Source organism: Gorilla gorilla, chromosome 5, assembly GCF_029281585.2.
Source record: "Gorilla gorilla gorilla isolate KB3781 chromosome 5, NHGRI_mGorGor1-v2.1_pri, whole genome shotgun sequence".
In the NCBI taxonomy this organism is placed as follows: domain Eukaryota; kingdom Metazoa; phylum Chordata; class Mammalia; order Primates; family Hominidae; genus Gorilla; species Gorilla gorilla.
In genome coordinates, this window is record NC_073229.2 from 38801513 (window position 1) to 38818215 (window position 16703).

At 38.6% G+C, this 16703-nt stretch overlaps 1 protein-coding gene across 2 annotated transcripts in view; it reads left to right on the forward strand.

The window, feature by feature from the left end:
• Positions 1 to 16703, forward strand: part of CDKAL1 (CDKAL1 threonylcarbamoyladenosine tRNA methylthiotransferase) — a 695935-nt gene that overhangs the window by 560965 nt on the left and 118267 nt on the right. For both annotated transcript variants that reach the window (XM_019030135.2, XM_055391283.2), the window contains exon 13: positions 11103 to 11165. In XM_019030135.2, the coding sequence (XP_018885680.1) occupies positions 11103 to 11165 (63 nt within the window). The remainder of the gene's footprint in view (positions 1 to 11102; positions 11166 to 16703) is intronic.

Sequence of the window (16703 nt, forward strand, 5' to 3'; positions counted from 1 at the left end):
TCAGGAGTTCAAGACCAGCCTGACCAACAGGGTGAAACCCCGTCTCTACTAAAAATACAAAAATAAGCTGGGCGTGGTGGCAGGCACCTGTAGCCCCAGCTACTTGGGAGGCTGACAGGAGAATTGCTTGAACCTGGGAGGCAGAGGTTGCAGTGAGCTGAGAGTGTGCCACTGCACTTCAGCCTGGTCGACAGAGGAAGACTCCGTCTCAAAAAAAGAAAAGAAACAAATACAAAAAAAAAAAAAAAACCTAGTGCCTAATATATGTATATATGGACAGCAAATCAGTTGTCTGGCTACATTCTGGACTGCAATTAATTGTTTATTTACTTTTCTTAAGGTAAGGGTTAACCGTGCTATATAGCTGTTGATTTTTTCCTTTCCTAATATTTTTCTCTCAACAAAAGATACTAAATGCTGTCATTCCCCCGTTCTCTGTGGAACTTATCATTGGAGAAAGGAGCAATCTTTATGAGAGTGCAAACATACTAAAAAGAAATTCATGCCTCGAATATAAATTGACTCAAAGCAAAATCCCTGGGAAACATGTTTCAAATTCCGGAATTTTTACAATGATTGTCTTGAAGTACTATTTGTAGTTACAAAAGTAATAATTCCATCCAGCACAAAAATTTGCATTTGAGTTAGTAATCTGGTAAGCACTGTTAATACCAAATGTCAATATTCAGAATTTTTGGAATTAATTCAACAAACATTTATGCACTTACTGTGTGCCTGGTTGCTTGGTTAAGTAATTATTTCTTCCCACTAGTTTGAAAGCTCTGTTGAGTTCAGTGGCCTCATCCAGCTTTCTATCTGTCTCACTAGTATGGTGCCTGCACAATGGGCACACAGTAAATGTGTCGAATGAATATGTCATTCAATTAATCACCTAAGTTTTAGAGCTCGGCGAATGGATTTTAGATATAAAGGATGAGAATGGAAACAGAAACTGGTTGGGAGGCTCTGATGAGGAATAGAAACAGCAATTGAATATCTACTTACAGAGGAATGACCAAGTAGTGCTGAGGTGGCCTAAGTCCCCAGGTGCTCAGGGATCAAGTGATTTAACTATATAAGGTGAGAGTGGGAGATTGTAGGGGGAATGAAGGACAAAGCAATGTGGAAGCTCAGATTACTAACAAGAAATAGATTGAAGTGTTGTGTCATGAATTTAGAGCCTGGAGGGAAAAGGTGATCTGAATGGATAGTTTGAAGAACTAGAAGTTTCAATGAAGGTAAAACTGAAATGTTATGAGGTTAAACGGGTACACAGCTTTTTTTTTTTTTTGGCCATCACCCATGTGCAAAGCATTTGAATAAAGTGTAACTGAAGGAAGGGATGCTATCCAGATGACCAAGACATGGTTTCTTTCTTCAAGGTGGAGTTGACTCACCATGAAAGTGGTAAAGAGATCTCTGGAAGCACATAGTTGAGTGGGTTCTTTTTGTTTGGGAGGATCCTGCATGGAAGAGGTGATCTTTGAATTGGGCTCTTTGGAAGAAATTTAATACATGGAGATGGTGGTGGAGGCATTCCAGGCAGAGAGAGTAGCATTAGCAAGATGTAGAGTCAGAAAAATGCAGGCTCTCTAAGGAACAAGACACTGCCTTTGGTGTTAGCTGGAAAAGTGGGACAAGCTTTAATGCCGTACTTGAAATTTGATTCCCTGAGCAGTAGGGAGTCCTAAATAGAAGAGTGCCATTAGTTGACCATGCATTATAAAGCTTACTCTGGCCTCAGTAAAGGGGGATTAAGCAAAGGTTCTAAACTGTGGCTTCACATTCTCATCACCTGGAGAAATTTTTAAAACCCCAACTCCTGGGCTGCACCTGTATCAATTAGAATATCCGGCACTGGAACCCACACCTCAGTATTATTTAAATCCCCAGGTGATTCCAATTTGCAGCCAGGATTGCAAACCAACGGTTTAGAGCAAGGGTTAGTAAACTCTGAAAAGGGGCCACATAGTAAATATTTTCAGCTTTATAGGCCATACATTTTCTATTGCAACCATTCAACTTTGCCATCATAGCAGAAAAGCAACCGTGGACAATGTTAATAAAGGAATGAGCACGGCTGTGTTCCAATAAAACTTTATATATATAAATTTGAATTTTATATAATTTTTACATGTCACAAATATTCTTGTGCTTTTTATTTTTTTTTCCAGCCATTTTTAAATGTACAAACAAATCACAGACTACACAAAAGGCAGCCAGCAGTATTTGGCCCACAGGTCATATTTTGCCAACCATTGACTTCGAGGGTGAAGATTGGACACAGGTAGTCCAGGAAAGAAAACAATAATAATCCAGATAAGAGGTAAAGTTAACTATTGTGGTCAGTTAGAAGGGCAGAGTGAAGGTTAGTGATATTGAGTTGATATTTATAGCAACTCGTGTTCTTATGGGCTACTTTTGAGCACCCAGAAGTTGTCATACAAAGGACGTTTGAATGAACCATTGTGCGGTATGTGGTGTACTTAGTGCCCTTTGACTTTGTCTTTTTATTTTGCAGGGATTTGACCTATGTTGTAAGGCTGTTTCTGGCCTAACTGCTAGTAAAGGCTAATCATTTTGGCAACACTTATTACTGCAAATTAGTTAAGTCTCTTGCCTTCCTTATGTGCTAGCCTTGCCTTTGTTACCAAATAATGACCTTTCCTTGCAAAGAAATGTTCTCTTTAGAAAATAAAGTGAGCTTGATAGGAGAAGGTATGGCAACCTACATTTTATCACACATCACTGAATTAACACAGAATTTTCTATTTGCATTTTCTTCAGCATTTGTTGCCTAGTTAAAGACCTGCCAGGATAAATGGTGCCTGCTCCTCTACCACCCCCACTCCCTGTCCCCTGTGAAAATGAGAGGCTGATGGTTGCAACTTCCTTCCTCTAAGGTTATTTTAGAAACCGTAAGGCTGAAAAAAACAAAGTATTTCCCACTGATATCTACTGTGATTTAAAATCAGCTGTACATTTCCACATTTGCTTGGTTATTTTATTTGAATATCATTACAGTTGGGTGAACAAATTCACTTACCTATTTTCTGACTTCCACTCTTAGAGAAGTCTGCTGTTTTGGTGTCCTCTAAGAAATGCTTACTCTTTGCCTCCAGCACTTGGATATGTGAGAAACTGAAGACCCTGATAACTTTCCTTGAATCTGCTGTAAATGGATGGAGAGAAAGAAATTCAAGACAACAGTCAAAAGCATTTATGGTCATCTTAGTTATTTTGCAGACCTAACTAGAGAGTAAGGGGTGAAAAAATATATGGAATAGAGCCACAGCCTTCTTTTTCTTTGTTTTCCCTGCCACCCTCACAATAATTTCTCACAAAAGAATAAGGAAGTATTATATGTGCCTTATGAAGGAAAAGCATTTGAGATTTTGAAGAGTTTGCCTGTTTCCCTGTATATTTTGGGGTATTTTTTTTATCACTAACTGTATTTCACATCATTGATGTTATAATTGATTTCTAAAACTTGAGGTTCATGGTTTAAATTCCAGGGACTTTTTTTCCCTTCTTCTCATTGATCTTAAATGAGTATTATCATCTTAGGGACACTATCAAAATATGTACAATATAAAGTGAGATTGTGATTGAGCACTGATATTGTCAAGTGCTTTTAATTAAGCTTCTGATGCTTTACACATTGATAACACAGTAAAGAGTCCAGTGTATTAAGTTAGCTTTCCATTTATTTTTCAGAAGCATTTACCAGGTAGGGGACTAAATATACAGCAGCAGGTTGTACTGCAGCCACAGCCTTACTGTGCCCCAGAGGAATTCTTGCATAGAGAGTCCATTCTTTTATGGAAAGGAAGAGGTCAAGAAATAAGGCAAAGCTGCAGGCATAATACAGAGATTAAAATGACTGATAGAATTGAGAACACAGAATGGCAGTAGCTGAAAGACAGTAGGGAACCGATCCAGAATCATAGAGGCTAACAGTTGGAAGAGACCTTTGGGATCGTCTTGACTAGTGTTTCTCATCTTTGGCCACATGTTGGAAATACCCGAGAGCTTTTAAATAATACACTTTTGTCCAGGCCCCAGAAGACCAATTAAGTCAGAGTCACTGGGGATTAGGATTGAAGCTTTGGTATATTTTAAAGATTCGCTAATAGTTCTAACCTGCAACAAGGATTGAGAAGCAGTGGCCAAATCTAGCGTCTTCATTTTATATAGGAGGTACAAAGCAGATACCTGGCCCAAGACCAAACAGCTATTGTTTGCTAAGATTTTAACCTCAATCTTCTTATCTTCTTGCCTCCCTCACTCTACATTCTCCCTGTGTGATCCCATCCCTGTCCTGCTTTAAATTACACCAATATGCTCATGACTCCCAAGTCCTTTACATGTAACTTCCTTCTTAATTTCTCTCCAAATGTCTCACATCTTCCTCAAATTCCCTATATTCAGAACTGAATTATCCTTTTTTCCCCCAGTCTCCAAAACCAGTCTCAGTCTAGATTCTTCTGTCAGTGAAGGGTACTTCTCCTGTTTGGTTATCTGTGCCAGCAGCCTGGGAGTCCTCTTCAGCTCTTCCCTCTCCGTACTCCTATCTAATCAGTTACCAAGAGCTGTCTATCCTACCTCCCAGCTGTTAATCAGATCTGTCCCACCTTCTCCCCTTGCCCCTAGCTTAATTTAAGATGTTATTTTTTTTCTGAGTGGTTTTGCAACAGCTTCTCATACTGTCTTCGGCTTCTTTCCTTTGTCCCACTTGGGCTTTATCTTTAACACCATTAGGAAGCTCTTTCTGAAGGACAAATATGATCGTTCGTCACTGTATTTTTTGCATTATATGTTCTAATCATTTAGCCTTTCTTCAGCCCAACTAGGACTCCCTTTTCTCTCTGTCTCCATGTACCTATATTCAGTCTACTTCCTTATAGTCTATAAAAGCATAATCTATCTATGGAGTCAGTTCTTTTACCGTGCTTTTATCAAACACTGAACTCTCCCATCAGAAATAACATTTTCCTTCTTCAACCAAATGCTGTCACATTGCTGACTGAATTTAATGGGCCTAGCGTTGTCTACACCCTCATTTTGGAACCCACCCCCGCAGGAAGTTCCCAAGGTAAACATCAGACCTGCCTTAGCGTCAGTCCACATCCTTGGTAGTTAACACCTTCACTTACTCAGTGTTTACTGGCTTCTTCATTTCCTATCCCTGACTTCAGTGTCCCTTATTGCATCTCAGTAAGCCCCTGTTCTCTGCGTGACTCTCCCAGTTCCTGACTAGTTCTTCACCAGCGACTCCTTGACTCTCAGTCATTTGTTGTTTTCATCTTGCACCTCTTGGCTCTTTCGGCCCTTTTGCCTTAGGATGTAGTTTTCTAGCTTCTACTGAGTGTCTGTTTCTGTCGTGTAAACCAGTCCTGGAGCCCTAGCATGTATTACCTGGAATTGCACTCCAGTCTCTTTTGGAATTTTTTTTGGGCATAACTCTTGGTCCCCATTAGACCACCATTGCATTTTTGCCTCAGGCACTCCTGCGTGACTCTATTCTGAACCTGATTGTCCAGTTCGTGAGTTGCCTTGGCTCCTTATCCTTTCCTCCTACCTTTCTGCTTCCTGCCAGTTGACAGGCTAACTACTTAGACTCTCTACCAGAAAGGGAGCAGGAAAAATGCAGCATGCTGAAATGCAAACCCGCTCTTTTGGCTTCTTACCACGAAGTATGATGAAGGCTTGCAGAACATTTAAATTGTATTGTAGTATACCTTAAACATATCAAACCCTTTGAAAACTTGTAGGCTTTATCATTTTTAAGAATCTGTATGTAGAAATGAAGTCCATAGTCTTATTATAGCTTTTCCTTATAATAACACCATTTTATTTGGGAAAACTTTAATCAACAACTTAGAGAATGGGTACAGAAAGGATTGAATTGGCTTGGGGAACCAAAAGAAATTAAGTTCGTGGATGCTGCTAAAATTTGATTGGTTGTATAACCTCACATTCAGAATACAAGCTGTTATTACATGCGGGGCCTCTTTCAGAACTGAGCTCTGTTGCATATCTTTGATAAAAATTGGAATGATTACATTGTCTGGAAACCTGAACTGTTAAAAATACTCTCTTGGGGTCTTTAGTTTTGTTTGGTTTTGTCTGAAAAGGAGTTTAAACTTGAGTATAAGAAAAAAAAAAAGGTCATCAGTGTTTTCTGTCCTAGGAGAGTGGAATATAAAAGCAATTTATGAAGTGCCTGTAAGATGAAGATTACAGAGGTTCAGCTTCTCGGGAATCTAGAAGTTTTACCAAACATGCATACTGCCTCATTTTTTAAACCCACGGCAGCCCGCATAGAATGCAGGACGCAGCATGTAATTACTTTTAAATATCCTCTCATCTCTGTGGCCTGTACTTTGGGATTAATGATGAAGGTAACTTGAAGGTACCTTGTACAATTTGGGGAAAAATATTTGCCATACTCACTGTACTCTGGCCACCCTTGTTACAAGTCCATCACACAACTTGTTTAACATGTTTACTTTTTAAACGCTTGGAGAGCTAACAGGTGGTTGCATGACTGAGATGTTTGTTTTAACAAGCTAAAAACTGGGAGGTAATTTAGACATACGCTATGATGCAATAGGAAAATACCTAATTATTCCATTTTTGGCTCAGCTTTTCGTTTCAGTTAAAACTGCTGATAGCAAGGCTCGACAGGTTTTGTAGAGTAGTTCTCTTAACATTGCCTACATAGGAGAAACTGGCTCACTAGTAATAATGGCCGTGTTTTAGTTACTTGTATAAGAAACTTACTTGGCTTTAGTGCTAGAACTTAGTAAAGGATTTCTTCTCAGAGCTTCTGTCATCAGCAGTTACAGTGTGAATACAGACGGCTCTGAAAGCCCCATATCTATTTCAGCATGCTCTAGAAAGCCACTTGGAATATTTTTTGCCTGTACATAGAAGCACTGAGGAAATATCCTGAAAACAAGACAGCTAATTGTTATTATGCTTGGTACGTTCATCCCAATGTTTCAGTATATAGGTTATGATTGGCTCTTGGAACTGTCCATTGAGCAAATAGAAGGAGCCAGGAATTTTGCAGGATAGTTAGTTGTTCATGTGGTTTGGAGTTAAGGGACTACTGCCGGAAGTAGACATAGTCAGGGATAGAGTTTCTAGATCGGGGTGGTTACCTTTCTCTATAAAGGGCCAGATAGTAAATACTTTAGGATTTGTGGCTGTATTTCAATAAAACTTTATTTAAAAAAAAAAAAAACAGGCAGTGGGTCAGATTGGCTATGGGGTCATAGTTTGCCAACCCCTGTTCTAGATTCCAGAAGATACTCCACTGGATTGTGTGACTGATCTCAGAGGGAAGAATAGCAGTGGTTTTCAGTTAACTGGGCAGATACCTATAACCTTCAATATGCCAAGACTTCACAGTATTTGTATATAATAAATTTGTTGTCAGAAAAGGCATTGTTTCTTTACTGGTTCTTTGGGGCTAATATGAATAGTGTTACTTAGTTATACTCCATTTCTTTCCCAAAATCGAGATAATTAGGATAAAAAGCACATATAAGTGTTAGCTATCAAAGTAAAATCAAAACCTACATTAAGTCACACAAAACAACTTCTGAATATTCCTTTTCCACCTGCCAATGCAAGCTGGTCGCTCAGCCATTTCTGATAAGCCTCAGTTCTTGGGGCATCTCCTAAGTTTAATACTGATATGCTACCTATTTTATTTTATCTAGCATAATTTCCTTTCTAAAAATATTTTCCCCAGTGTTTTATATCAAGACTCCTAACAAAGGAAGTGTTAGTATCCGTCATTTTTCTTCTGATTGAAGTATAAGCCAAGAACTGTTTCACCACATAAGTGAGTGTATGGGAAGAAAAGAAAAAATTATAAGCTAATGAAATTTTGATGGGCAAATGACCTGTTCAAAGCAGATTCCAAGGCTCACAGAGCTAACATTTCGTTAGCCACAGGAACTGTTTCCAATCATCTTACTGATACATCTTTGCTCTCCAGGGGAAGGGAGTGTTAAATTACTTTAGAATTTGATGGTCAGAAGCACTGCTCAGAGGTGGAGAGAGGAGGCAGGAATTTTGGCTGATCTGTAGGAGAGAGGACTTTTCAGTGGGTGTCAGAAGGTAGCAACAAGGCCAAGTGATTTGAAGGACTGCCACTGGAATTGTGACTTCAAAGACAGCTCTGAAATAGGGAAACTGATCTACAAGGAAACTATGAGTGTGTACAAATGATTTTATTTACAAGGTCCTTATTAATATCAGGTCCAACTGCTTAACTAAGGAGATGTAGAAGATTATGCAGGGTTAGGCGGGGGTCTGCGGCATTGGGGAGGTATGATAGCTGTGTCCTTGAGGACACTGGAGGAGGTAGAAAATACTTCCCTAGAACACAGGATACCAGTCAAGGATTCATCACAAGTGAAGACAGAAGCAGTCTCCTGGCAGTTGGAATAACATCAGAATAGAAACAGAAGCAAGACAGGGGCAGTGTTAGGGACAAACAGACCACCTGTGTCACAGAATTTTAAGATGTGGTCGTGGGCTAACCTATGATGGACAAGAAATAAATTATATTATTGCCAGCTGGGAAAATGTTCAATATCTGTTCTAAAAACATTGATTACCTCTGTAAATTTAGAAACATTCTAACCTTTAAATAGAAGAGAGAAATTCTTAAGAATTACCAACTTAAGCTGAGATCCCTTCTCTCATTCACTCTTGCTGAGGGGACAAATTGATGCAATATTTGTGAGGAGGAGGCAGTTTGACTTTACCTGTTAAGGTAATAAATGTGTGTACTGTCTGATCCTGAAACTGGACTTCCATAATTTATTATTTTTAAATACACTCAGGCTGGCAAAGATGTTTGTGCAAAGAATATGATTATATTAAAAAAATTGAATTACAGAAAAGTTTGCATTTGTAAAGTTTTCAGATGTCAAAAACTTTGAAAAACTCCCTTTAGGGAATTGCTGATCTGTATGTACAACCAAGGAAGTTTTGCGAGGACAAATTGTGTAGTGGAAAAAGTAAATTTCCGAACAATATATAGTCTTCCTTCCATAACTGCAAGATCTACATCTGCAGATTCAACAAACAGGGCATCAAAAATATTTAGAAAAATAAAAAATAACAGCCAGGCTTGGTGTCTCACGCCTGTAATCCCAGCTAGGAGGCTGAGGCAAAAGGATCACTTGGGCCCAGGAGCCCAAGGCTGCAGTGAGCGATGATTGTGCCACTGTACTGCAGCCTGGGCCACAGGGTGAGATCCTGTCCCTAAGTAATAATAACAAGAGTATAATTTAAAATAATACACATAAAAATACAGTGTAACAACTATTTACATAGTATTTATATTGTATTAGATATTCTAAGCAATCTGGAGATGACTTAAAGCATATGGGAGGATGTGTATAGGTTATATGCAAATTCTGCACTATTTGACATAAGGAACTTGAGCATCAGCGGATTTTGGTATCTACGGGGAGTACTAAGGGACAGCTGTACATAGAATGACCTCTTTTCTTTGAAAGTAGTAATCAATGTGTGTGTTTTTGTGTGTGCGTAGAAGATTTGGACCCATACACAAATTGCTTATGGTGGTTATGGGGCAGGGATCACAGTGGATGAGGAGAAAGCCACTTTTTTTTTTTTTTTTTTTGAGATGGAGTCTCGCTTTTTCGCCCAGGCTGGAGCTGGAGTGCAGTGGCATTATCTCGGCTCACTGCAAGCTCCGCCTCCCGGGTTCACGCCATTCTCCTGCCTCAGCCTCCCGAGTAGCTGGGACTACGGGCACCCGCCACCGCGCCCGGCTAATTTTTTGTGTTTTTAGTAGAGACGGGGTTTTACCGTGTTAGCCAGGATGGTCTTGATCTCCTGACCTTGTGATCCGCCCACCTCGGCCTCCCAAAGTGCTGGGATTACAGGCATGAGCCACCGCGCCCGGCCAACAAAGCCACTTTTATATTAACTAGTTGGCTGTAATAAGAGAACCTCATACTTCTTGCTTGTCACAGATACACTAAGGAGCAGGGGATGGAGAGGGGACTCATGTAATGCCTGGGTTCAGCTCAAGAACACGTCATTAGAAATGAAAAGAGCCTTCTCTTTCTTTTTTCTTTCTTTCTTTTGTTTTGTTTTGTTTATTGAAATGGAGTCTCCCTCTGTTGCCCAGGCTGGAGTGCGGTGGTACAATCTTGGCTCACTGCAACCTCTGCCTCCCAGGTTCAAGTAATTCTCCTGCCTCAGCTTCCTGAGTAGCTCAGATTGCAGGTGTCCACCACCACACCCAGCTAATTTTTTTTTGTATTTTTAGTAGAGACTGGGTTTCTCCATTTTGGCCAAGCTGGTCTCGAACTCCTGGCCTCAAGTGATATACCTGCCTCGGCCTCCCAAAATGCTGGGATTACAAGCATGAGCCACCATGCTCGGCCAAAAGAGCCTTCTCTTCATAACTAATCTATGAGGCTTATGTGTCATCATTACAGATATTAAGAGTTATATGCCTGTATAACTCATACATTCATTTATTCATTAACTTAGCCAGTATTTAGTGAGTGCCTACCGTGTGTAAAACACCATGCAAGGTACCTAGGCTATATAGCAGTGACACAATAAAGGTATCCTCATAGCTGCAAGCTCCAGCAGACAGACCCAAGCCGTAACCAGGAAGCCTGAAGGAGGTGTATCGTTTAAATGAATGCATGTCTGTGCCCAATTCTGAGTAACAGCAGTTGGTATTACAATGAAATTGGAAGTGCCCTGTGTATTAAATTTTCTTTCGTTTTCAGTGTTTTCTTCATTTTAGTCTGTTATGTATTTTCAAATACAGTTTTTGATGATGATTAGTGTTTTAGTTATGAAATCTTCTAGGAAGAGGTCACCTAGTTGCTTTATGGTCACATAACCATAAAGTGACTTTGGTTTTTAGTTGCATCCCTGTGTCTTCTCAGCCTCCACAAAGGAAGAATCTCTTAAAAAAAAAAAAAAAAAAAAACTTTATGTATGTAGAGATATATACACACATGTATATTTTTTATCTGCTGTCAACTCAATTGTTTGTATGTTGGTTTTTTTATTTTTCACAGAAAAAGCAAAGGACAAAAGATCTTTCTCGGGTATTTCATTCTTACAGTCCATATGATCACAAGGTAAGAGAAGCATGTTAATAGCATATTAAGTATTAAAGTCTTTCCAAATGTATAGTACAATTTTCACCAACATACGGTGATTCTGAAATACACTTACCAATTACATTTATATTTCAATTTAAATTTTTTAGCTTTTTATCCCTTTTAAAGAAAACAGAAATGTTATATTTCTGAACTATAATAATTATATTTTATTCACATTGAAATCTAGTTACATATTGGCACTGAAATCTCAAAGACAGTGAAAAGACACATTTTGGGGTGTATTTTGGTTGGTTGGTTTTTGTTTTTTCTTTCCAAACACTGTACTGGAGGAACTTGGGTTTCGGATTGGTAAAGATAATTGAAATGCTGACGGCAAAACTTGATTCTTCATTCCTCCTGACAGAAAGTTATTTTTCTAAATGAAAATCCTAATAAAAATTAGTACATAGCATCATGTCTGAAATATCTACTGCCTGGAGCTTTGCTACACAGAAAATGACCAAATAACGTGACTACCCACATGTACCCATCCCACAGCTTCATAGATTCATAGTCAGTCTGTTTCATTTATACCCTACATTCTCCATCCCTCATGTTTGAAAAATTCCTAGACATCTTTTCACTTGTAAGTATTTTACAATATATTTGTAAAAGATAAGCACTCTTTCAAAAAGAAAAAAATATGTAGCCATTTTTAAGAAAATGCTTAACTCCACATCTTCATGGGGAAATAGATTACAAGGTTTCTGAGACTTGTGCAAAACTTCTAAACCATGTAGGATTCCAGTAAATCTGTTAATTCGAGGTGATTTCAGAAGCAAACAAAAAATTTGCACAGTTGAAATGCTAATATAAACTTAAATCTTTATCTATGAATTTACAGGGAGACATGTGGTAGGGATTTTTTAACTAGCCAAAATAAGTAGTGTGAAAACTACTTTCCTCGGCTGAAAATACAGAGATGTCTGGATTCAGGAGGGAAAAATTGTGCCAGTTCATAGAAGTTGAAAGAATTTGAAACACTAGCTTCTAGTGTTTCTATAGTGACCAATTGACTTAAGCACCAAAAACTCGTAAAAGAGATGTTTATGCTTCATGTGACCATGGTGATATGTAATACTAAAACTTATATCATTCCAAGTTACATTTTTCAAGCTAAATCAATCACATTGCAGAATGCAGCAATTTGTTTGAAAGAGATTGAGAGAGCCAATAGGGTCTGACAATGCAGACAGAAGGAGCAGGCTGATAAGTAATACAACAGCAAAAGGAATGAGATTGGCCAGATTTCTGAAGGTAACGTTGCATTTTTTTTTTAGATGAAGCCACTTAATGAACGTAAGTGCAGCAGTGGCTAAAGTTAACATTTAACAACAACAACAAAAAAGGCGATGGCAAATCAGAGGTTTTGCCTGGCTTGTCTAAATTTCGCCCACTTGTAACATTTTTAAATTCGCAGTTAAGGGAAATTCCATTCTTCTTTTATTAGAACTCTTAATGGAACCTAGCCATTTGCAGCTTCTACCGGCTTCCTCCTCATATCCTTTGTGGCATTGTATCAAAGTCACCTCAGATTATTTTGGCTTCCCTTCATTCCTCTACAACTTAGTCATCAGGCAGTGAGGAATTGAATCTAAATGCTTGATGGAGTTCCTTTTGATCTTTAAGATTGGTAATAAATTATTGTAAATAGCTAGACTGCTTGATGAGTGCCTTTTGAAGCTCCTAAGTTTTGGTCTGTTGGCATTCTGTTTTATTCTGGATGTACAGTAGTGAAGGAAAATGGAAAAGTTTTATTCCAGGCAGCTCCCGGCCCCCTTATTAGCCTTTACCTACTTTTCTAAGTTCCATCCAGGCAAATCTATCCATGTTACTTTTAATATTGTCTCTCACTGATTGGAATGTCCACAAAGACTAGAACCATAGGGATAAAGTAACATGCACTATTTTCCCAATCTGAGAATGTTGCTATTTTCCTCCCCATAAATTAATAGAGGGTTGTGTTTAAAGTTATTTTGTCATTTTAATTACCCACTTATATTCAAGCAAATTGGTTTTCTAGGCAGATAGGTTTTAGTGTAAAGTGTTTTACAAGATGTGGTTAAAGTTGGTTTAGACATCTCATGCTCAGTGAGATTTCTGGCGTGATCCTTATGAAAATATATACATATATTGTCAGTGAAAGCTTTTATGAAATACAACATCAGTTGTTTGGGGTTTGCTTTAATGTAGGCTGGTGTATTTGGCTTATGCCGGTAATCCCAGGACTCTGGGAGTCTGAAGCTGGAGGATCGCTTGAGCCCAGGAGTTTGAGACTAGCCTGAGCAACATTGTGAAACTCTGTCTCTATTTAAAAAAAAAAAATTAAAAATTAGCCAGGCATGGTATTGCACACCTGTAGTCCTAGCTACCGGGAACAGGTTTAGGCAGGAGGATCACTTGAGCCCCAGATTTCAAGTTACAGTGAGCTATGATTGTACCACTTTACTTCAGCCTGGGCAACAGAGCAAGACCCCGTCTCTAAAAGAACATTTTTTTTAAAAATAATTTCAAAGAGCAGAGTGGATAGGGTACAATAAAATAAGATTGCCCATGTGTTGGTGATTATCAAAACTAAATGATGTTTGGGGGGTGTTCATTATTTTATTCTGCATTTTTCTATATGATTGAAATGTTTCATAATAGAAAGATACAAAAAGTAAAATAAACTGTGGTCTGCTCCTGGGAGTGAATGTTGTGACAGTTTGCCTCTCTAGCTATATTCATTTTAATGTTCATTTTCCCCTTGACGTAAGTTTATGCCAAAAAAAGAATAGTCAGCATTTTAGTGGATTCATCATGCTGAGTAAACTCAGAAATGCAACTCCTATTCTAAAGTTGGCATAATTTCCTGGGGTTTCATCCCAAATTATAGTGGGTCACTTAAATGACAGCCTTGCCTACTAGAAACTGTTAAAACAGTTGTAATTACAAAGGGTAGTTAGTGCAACCATTTTGTTCTCAGTGAGTCAGTTGTATTTGCTCTTCTTTCCTTCCCCCAACCAAGATTGCTCCTGCCTGACCCCAGACACAGGAAAGTCACCAGGTTAAACAAACGTGTTGTTTGAGTGAGCCCAGGTGCACTTCTTAATCATACCCCAAAGCCATTGTTTAGGTTGTAAATGGTCAGTTGGTTTTCTCTTAAACGCTGTTGCAAAAAGCAAATAAAGCTCAGAGCAAAATGTGTACCCAGAATAAGGCTTAGAAAATACTTTATTTCTTGCACTAAGAAATGTTGCTTGAGACTAGAAGAATTTCATTTTTGTTTGTTGCCTCTGGTTGCATGTCCATTTCTTAAATTGTTTTCAGGAATTCTTATAATAAATAAAGACTCATACAAAAGGGCTTGACAAAAGTTAATTCCCATTTATCTGTCCTTCTAAAAGAGAACATTAGTAAAGGTAATCCAAAGTAGCAGATAATCTGGTTATATTTTATGCATTATGTTATTTCCTTTGTCATTTTAATAAACAGGTAATGAACATAACTTGTATTATAGTTTCTGAAACACACCATACTAAGTACCAAGGAGGGTTACAGGGCCAGAGAGCTTCCAGGTCACAAAAAGTCCAACCTGGAGTTGATTTTTTTTTTCTTTTGATAAATCACGGGTAAGTTAGAGTAGGCTATAATTAGAACACTTTTATTAAAACCATGCAAATTAGCATGTGCTGTTTGTCCTTGGCCTGAAGAAGACATTTCTCTGCACATAAAAATGTTTTCCTGTTTCTTTCTCTCTTTCTTTTTTGTTAGATTTTATCAGAATTATGTGTTTAGGGGGAAATCTAGGTTTATTAGCCAAACACACATGTTTATAATCTGCTATTGTGAAAAGTTATTCTAAAAAATTGAAATGCTTGGAAGGAAAAAGTTCTATTTACATCTACAGTGGTTTTTAACATCTGCAAACACAGTTAATCTGCATGAATTAGTGCACACTCCACCACTAAAAGTGAGTCTTTAACAGGTCATCACTATTTTTCTGTATTTTGTGAAGTGGGCTTCTTGCTTTCTTTTAGTGGCTTGTTATATTAATAATTTTTCTGCATATACATGTCAATGGACACACTTGAGAAGAAACATTGTCATCTAGCTCCTGTGTTGGTGAACTGGGCTTTTCTTTTTCTTTTGATAACTGTCATTGTTTAATTACTTTTCTACATATATATGCATGTATCAACTGAACTAGAAGCAAATTCATATATGTCATTAAACATGTATGTATTTATGCACTTGATAAGTTAGCCTATGAGTAGAAAGAAAACTAACATTAGTGCTTTACTCAACCAGAGCATCTTTTGTGCAGCAATCTCACCTTTTTAAAACAGCTCAGAACCTCTAAAAAAGCCTATTTGGGCCCAGATTGTTAAAATTATTGTGTAATTCTCCTCACCCACCTCATTACTTCTTCAGTCCCTCATCCACAAACAGTTCAATCTTTTTTTAAAACAAATCAGTTCAAACTGATGCCTGGTTTCCCAAAACACAGTCAACACTAATAGCAGGTAAAAGAGGGTAGTTATTGCTTCAAAAAGTCAGAGCTCTAGTAAGAAGTGACAGCATCCTAAATGAAAGCAAGGACGGGCCATAAAAACTGTAAGTCATTAACAGAGGAACTCCGAAAGTGCAGCTGCCCAAGACCACTTAATTTGGACCCAAATACCCAGATATCCCTATATATTTCAGTAGCTTTAGGGTAAAATAATTGGGATCAGTTTACATTCGGAAACAGATGTTTTGTTTAAAAATAGAATTTTTAGAAACTTTGGTATTTTAGAAATAACTTTTACTTACCTTGAAAAGTCTCAGGAACTGCTGCTTCTTAATAAGGTAGGGTAAATGAAGTATTACTACAGAGAGTGGTCGAATAAAAGAAATAATAGGCTAAACATGGTGGCTCATGCCTATAATCTCAGCACTTTGGGAGGCCGAGGCAGTAGGACCACTTGAGGCCAGGAGTTTGAGACCAGCCTGGGCACATAGCAAAAACCCATCTCTACAAAAAATGGGGTTTTTTGGTTTTTTTGTTTTTGTTTTTGTTTTTTTTTTTTTTTTTGAGATGGAGTTTCACTCTTGTCATCCAGGCTGCAGTGCAGTGGCTTGATCTCAGCTCACCGCAACCTCTGCCTCCTGGGTTCAAGCAATTCTCCTGCCTCAGCCTACCCGGCTAACTTTTTGTATTTTTAGTAGAGGTGGGGTTTCACCATGTTGGCCAGGCCGGTCTCAAACTCCTGACCTCAGGTGATCCACCCGCCTCAGCCTCCCAAAGTGCTGGACTTAACAGGCGTGAGCCACCGTGCCCGGCCAAAAAATGTTTTAAAAAGAAAATTAGCCAGGTGTGGTGCTGTGTGCCTGTAGTCCCAGGTACTTGAGAGGCTGATGCAGGAGGATTTCTTGAGCCCAGGCAGTCCAGGCTGCAGTGAGCCATAATTGCACCACTGCTCTCCAGCCTGGGCAACAGAGCAAGAGCCCATATATAAAAGAAAAAGAAAAAAAAAGCTCCGGCCGGGCGCA